The sequence below is a fragment of the Asparagus officinalis genome, chromosome 4 (genome assembly GCF_001876935.1).
Source record: "Asparagus officinalis chromosome 4, Aspof.V1, whole genome shotgun sequence".
Taxonomy (NCBI): domain Eukaryota; kingdom Viridiplantae; phylum Streptophyta; class Magnoliopsida; order Asparagales; family Asparagaceae; genus Asparagus; species Asparagus officinalis.
This window is the reverse complement of record NC_033797.1, coordinates 26,624,168-26,630,273: the sequence shown is the minus strand read 5'-3', so window position 1 is coordinate 26,630,273 and position 6,106 is coordinate 26,624,168. Positions and strand designations below refer to the sequence as shown.

General features: G+C 45.7%; 1 protein-coding gene across 1 annotated transcript in view; it reads right to left on the bottom strand.

Moving 5' to 3' along the window:
* The window catches only part of LOC109838384, a 5,178-nt gene continuing 2,434 nt past the window's right edge, over positions 3,363–6,106 (bottom strand). The window contains exon 5 of the mRNA XM_020406833.1: positions 3,363–3,665. Within this exon, the coding sequence (XP_020262422.1) occupies positions 3,363–3,665 (303 nt within the window). The remainder of the gene's footprint in view (positions 3,666–6,106) is intronic.

Sequence of the window (6,106 nt, the reverse complement as noted above, 5' to 3'; positions counted from 1 at the left end):
TTGCTGTTGTGGGTTTGCTGGTTTTGTGTTTAGTTTGGGCACATGTTGGTTTGATGGTACGAAGAGAGGTGTTCATGTTGTTCATGAAGGAGTTGTTGAAAGGGGGTTTGAAGTGATTCGGTACATCAGTGCTTATGTCCATAAGTTCAAGTATCCAAACTCAGTTCATACCCAATTTTCATGAACTGGGGTTGTTGTTGGCTGGTGTTGATGCCTGGTGTTGATGCCTGATGGTGGTGTTGATGCTTGTTGGTGTTGTTGGTGGTGTTGATGCCTGTTGGTTTTTTTCTGCTGGGTTGTTGTTGCTTGTTGGTGTTTTTGGTGGCATTCTTGATGTTGTGAGCTTGCTTGTTTATTGATGAATTTGTTGCCTGGTTCCTTTTTCATGGCTGCTTGGTGTAGCCTGGTTCTTTTTTCGTTGGCTGGTTGGTGCATCATTTTAATTGTTGGGTAAATGATGCTTTTGTGCTTGTTTTGAGGATTTCTGGTTGTGAGCCTGGTTGTGCTTGTTTCGGCTGAAACGAACCAAACAACCCCTTAGGCTATGATGATTGTCAAAATTTCAGAGATTAGCCACCTGCAATATCGTTTGATATTTGCACTGGAGGCTAACAATGATGATATTGACCCAGTTCTGAGCCCTCGTCCATAATCAATAACCAGATGCTGATTACTTGATATTATTGGTTGGTACTTGATGTTGTTGGTGTGCACATGTTGTTTAAATTTGTTGGATAATGGGTATTTTGTGCTCGGCTTTTTGTGTGCACATGTTGGTTCTATATGCTGTTATTTGGGTATTTTGTGCTTGGTTTTTGTGTGCTTATGTTGGTTCTATATGTTGGTTGGCAAGCTCTCTATGGCTATGATGCAGCAAAGACGAAAAATCCCCCTACAAGGACTTGCAATTGTTGGCCAAAGTGGTGTTGTTGTTGCTGTTCTAGAAGCAAGAAAAAAAGTATACAAAGAATAAGAAGGGAAGATATGGACCTCTTATGCTTTCTTCTCCTTTTAGTTTATTATTTTTCATTTTGATTCACTTGGCATTATGGTTTATCATATAAATGTAGGTTATTGGAGATGCTAGTCACCTTTCTGGTTATTCTCTTTCCACAAAACAATATTGTTCATCCATTAGTAGAGGTTGGATCTAAAACTACTGTGAGATTCTCATTTTTTACTTACTTATTCTTTGGACCAGATTGACTGATACAGGTGCAAATTGGCGCCATGTTTACAAGGTAATAGTCTCTTTAACTTAGTGAGATTAGCAACCAGGATATTTTCTAAGTTAACATATCATTGTTTATACATTATGTGTGTTTCCTGGTTCATTTTGTGTGGCTGGATGGTGTTTCCCGGTTCCTTTTTCGTGTCTGGTTGGTGTATCCTGGTTCTTTTTTGGTTGGATGGTTGGTGCATCATGTTCATTATTGGGTAACTGATGCTTTTGTGCTTGTTTTGGGGATTTCTGGTTGTGAGCCTGGTTGTATTAGTGTATTCTATGAAATCAGCCTTATTGAGAGCCTGGTTGTGTTGGTTGTGAGCCTGGTTGTGTTGTGTTGGGTAACTGATGCTTTTGTGCTTGTTTTTGGGGATTTCTGGTTGGGTAACAAGCAGGCTCACATATCATTGTTTTGGGGATTTCTGGTTGTGAGCCTGGTTGTGTTGGTGTATTCTGTTGGTGTTGAATTCTGGTTGTGAGCCTGTTTGTTTCTTGATGTTGTTGTTGGCTTTTGGTGTTGTTGCTTGGTTCCTTTTTCGTGGCTGCTTGGTGTATCCTGGTTCTTTTTTGGTTGGCTGGTTGGTGCATCATGTTCATTGTTGGGTAACTGATGCTTTTGTGCTTGTTTTGGGGATTTCTGGTTGTGAGCCTGGTTGTGCTTGTTTCGGTTGGATTTGATTATTTTGATATTGTTTACAGGTGTTCAAATTAGGCTATGATTCTTTTCAATTTATCTGAGATTAGCAACCTGTAATATCTATTGATATTGCACTGGAGGCTAACAATGATGATATTAAACAAGTTCTGAGCTCACAGCCATAATTCGTATATACATGTGGCTGATTTATTTGACATGATGTCAAGAATTATTTTCAAGCATGGTTTATTTGACAGATAATAGCATTTCGAAGGAGGCTCGTCGAAATCAGAAAGTAACTTCCTAATATCTTTCTTCTATCCATGTTGCTTTGAGAATTCTTTTTTTTTTTTTCAAATTGTGATGCATGGTTTATTAATAGATTGCTTCTAAACTCATATGCAGGTAAAAGTCGAGACATCATCATCAGATGCTACAAAGTAAGCATTTTCTTTCTTAATTAACTAGTTATAAGATCACCTTTCTTGCACTAGTTATTGGCAATTCATCTGTGTAATCAATTCAGTCAAGAATGAACTGTTGAGAGCAATAGATTTAAGGTACATATATTACACTGCGAAATCCTTCTTTCAACTTCAGTATTGCCTAGTTTCTCTCCTTGAAGATGAAAATTTTCAGCTTATAATTTCTGATTGTTTTCTCCAGGAATTTATTATTGATTTAGCACGACTTCCGCCTGATCCTACAGTTGTACAGCTCGTATCCTCACTGGATCTAAGAAATAATAGTCGTAACTCAACAAAAGATGTCTCACTCCAAGCTCGAGAAACTGTAGCAGAACTTTTAAAAAATGTTGTTTTGTGAGAAGGATGAGTATTCAAGCAGAAATGTTGTTTTGTAAAAAATGTTGTTTCGTATGATTTCATTAATACAAACAAAAATTTATAATTCATTTAGGATATTATTTTTTTGTTCATGTTACATTCGAACTTTTATATGATTAAGATTACATCATATAACGAGCACAAATAAATTTGTATATAGTGGGGGTAATCTTACCATGGTGACCATAAACTCTTTTCACTACAAACTTCAAAACCAACCAAACACAATAAAAGTAGGAAATGTCATAAAAACAAAAGTTTTCCCTTTTATTCATGCGAACCAAACACAAGAAAAATAAATACATTAGTTTCCTTTTTTTATGCGAACCAAAGCGAAACAATCTATTTCTTGAAAAAGTTTGGAAAACTCAAAAAATTATGTTTTTATACATGAAAATGCATTTTCCTGTATCTAGGAAACGAACCAAAGAGCCCCCTTAAGAGTTTTTGATGTGACATGTATGGAAATCAATTTCATGCTCGTTACTACGCAAAGCGAAACCCCCCGGGAAGTACCAAAGAAACAAGTCAAATTTGGCTTTCCCGAAAAACATCCAAACTTCGTAGACCTCCCAAGAAACAACGTCCCTCCATCCGTGCCTAACCCAAACCATTGCTCTCCAAGAACTTGCCGTAGGCGCTGCGTCCACCGCTCCTACATAAACTCATCGACCCAAAGATCAAACTTCTCCAAATTAGCAAGCCCCCCCCTGGACAATTTCAAGATTTGCAGACAATGTCTCCTCCCGAAGTCATAGTAGTCCCATTTCCACACCCAGGCCACCTCTTTCCCGCCACCGAGCTCTGCAACCAGCTGGCATCGAGAAACTGCCACGTAACCGTCTTCTACCCTTCCTCTTCCTCTCCCTCTTCCCTCTCCCTCCATCCCCTCATCCGAATCGTCGAGTTCTCCCTCGAGGACTCCGTCAATTTCAAACCTCCAGCCCTCGACGAAACCCTATTGAAGCTCATTGCCGTTTACTTCAAAGATAGAAATTCCTCTGACTTCCCAGTTTGCGCAATCGTCGACGAAATGATCGGCTGGGCAATCGACCCCTTTCTGGAGCTCGAAGTGCCCGCAGTCACTTTCTTCACTTCCAGCGCTTGCTCCTCCGCGCTCGCCCACGCAATGGATCAAATTATCCGATCCACTGATGATCTGCTGACACCTGGCACGATTGTGCACCGTTCCCCGGCTCCGGAGCGAGATGGCTGCGCGCCGGCGTCGTCAAGCTCCGCTGCCCGCCGCGGCCCGCCCAATGGGCGGGCCACCGCACGCTGATGGGAATAGGCCGGAAAAGGGGCCTCGCGGCCTCAGAGGACGTGGCGGCGATGCTTTTCAACACGTTCGCCTGCCGATCTTGAGCGTCCGTTTCTGGACTACGTGGCGAGGGAGGCTAAGAAACCGGTCTGGGGTGTGGGCCCGCTCCTCCCGGTGCAGTTCAGGGACGGCGAGGTCCGGTCGAGGCGCGAGTCGAGCGTCACCGAGGAACGAGTGATCCAATGGTTGGACTCGAAGCCACGTGGATCAGTGATCTACGTGTCATTCGGCAGTCTAGTGAACCCGAGCGATGAAGAGCTTGCGGAACTGGCAGCGGGCTTGGAAGAATCAAACCGGCCTTTTATTTGGGTGGTGCAGCCCAACTCGAGGCGACACGATTCGACGGGCAGAGGGGGCTGATTATCAAAGGGTGGGCCCCGCGCTGACGATAATTGAGCCACCGCGACGACGGGAGGGTATGTCTGCCACTGCGGGTGGAACTCGACGGTGGAGGCGCTCGGGTGTGGGGTCCCGATGCTGACGTGGCCGGTGAGGGGTGACCAGCATCATAACGCACGAAGGAGGATGTCGTTGGAGGGATTGAGATGCTGATGGCAGATGAGGGGGTTAGGGAGAGAGCGGCTGAAATGAAGGGTGTTTTCGAGAGAGGGTTTCCAAAGAGCTCTGCGGATTCGGTTGATGATTTCTTGGATTTTATTACTAGGAAGTGATCACTGTTGGGCGAGAACTTAATTTGTGGTCTTATATTATTACCCATGTTCCTTGTTTGACTTGCCCTCGTCTTCAATTATGTTGGGGGAAAAAATCATGTAACTATTAAAACAAAACGTTTGAAAGATTTCAAAGGCATATATAGTTGCGGCAAAATTAAGAAACAAAAATTCAAACTTGTATGAGTGTGAGTTAGTTCAGTCAAGTAGAATTGTACCGGTCAAAGTGAAAAATGCAGATTGATAAGTGCAAATAAACTCCGAATCAAAATAATTACAGCCTACAATCATGCACGCATTAGCCCTGAGCCAATACTACTGCCGCTCATCCGTTCTTGTTTCTGTTGTTTCGCGACTGAGACCTATTAAACCCCAACCTCAGACGTGGCGCCTTCCTTTTGGTCAACCTTAAACCTCCTCGCCGCCTTCTAAACCTCTGCCACCAGCGCACCTTATTCCTCTGCTTCGCTCTGCTCCCTACCTTCGCCCTCTTCCGCCTCCTCATCCCCACACGTGCCGAATCACCCCTCTATCATGGCATACAAACTACCCGTGCTGCCGCTGCTGACCTGGCATACGTGCCGACGCCTTGGCCAGCTCATTCCCCATTCCCTTCGCTCGTGAGGCCCACGGTGCTCCTCAGTACGCCACGCGACCTGTGACGTGGGCCACCGCGCTCCCCGGCCTCTCACGCGTCCTCCGTCGCTGAGGGTGGTGGTGGTGTGGCTGGTGGTGATGGAAGATGACGGCCAGCTTTGCCCGAACCTCTTCAGCCCTCCCCTCCTGTTTTTCCTCGGCCTCCTGCGAGGGGCCGCACTTCTGGGCTGACTCGGCATCCGGCGTGGCGGAGGCTTCACGGTGGGGCCCACTCTCCTCGCGACACGATGCCGCCGAGGCGAGAAACCCGAGCGTCCAGATCTCGTCGTTTGGCTGGATGACGAGTACCTGATGGACGACTTCATTCTCGCTGGGACTACTGCCGGGCGTACTTTTGGGTGCGGATCAACGTGGTCCCTTTTCATTCTTGGTGGAGGATTTCTCGGAGCGACATAAATGCTGGAATTTTTGCGATCCATGATCCGGTTCCGATCCTCACAGCTTCCGAGTCGACTGGGCGGCTTGCTGCGGGACCCACCGCTCCGACTCGTCTTTTCCCGCGGCCTCTCTTTCAAAACTAGACCCGCCTGATCCCTTGATCTTAGACTCCCAAGTCGGCCAGGTGGCTTACTATGACGTTGTCTTGCCCCATTTCCTGTATCGGAACGCTTTGAGTGAGTCAGCTCTCGATCTATTCGGCCCACTACACGTGTCCGGTCCATTGAGAGTCGGCCCAACGGGCCACTTGGTTCGACTCTGGCCCGTTTCTCAGCGGGCACAATCGCCAGGAGATCACCCTTACTTGGCAGC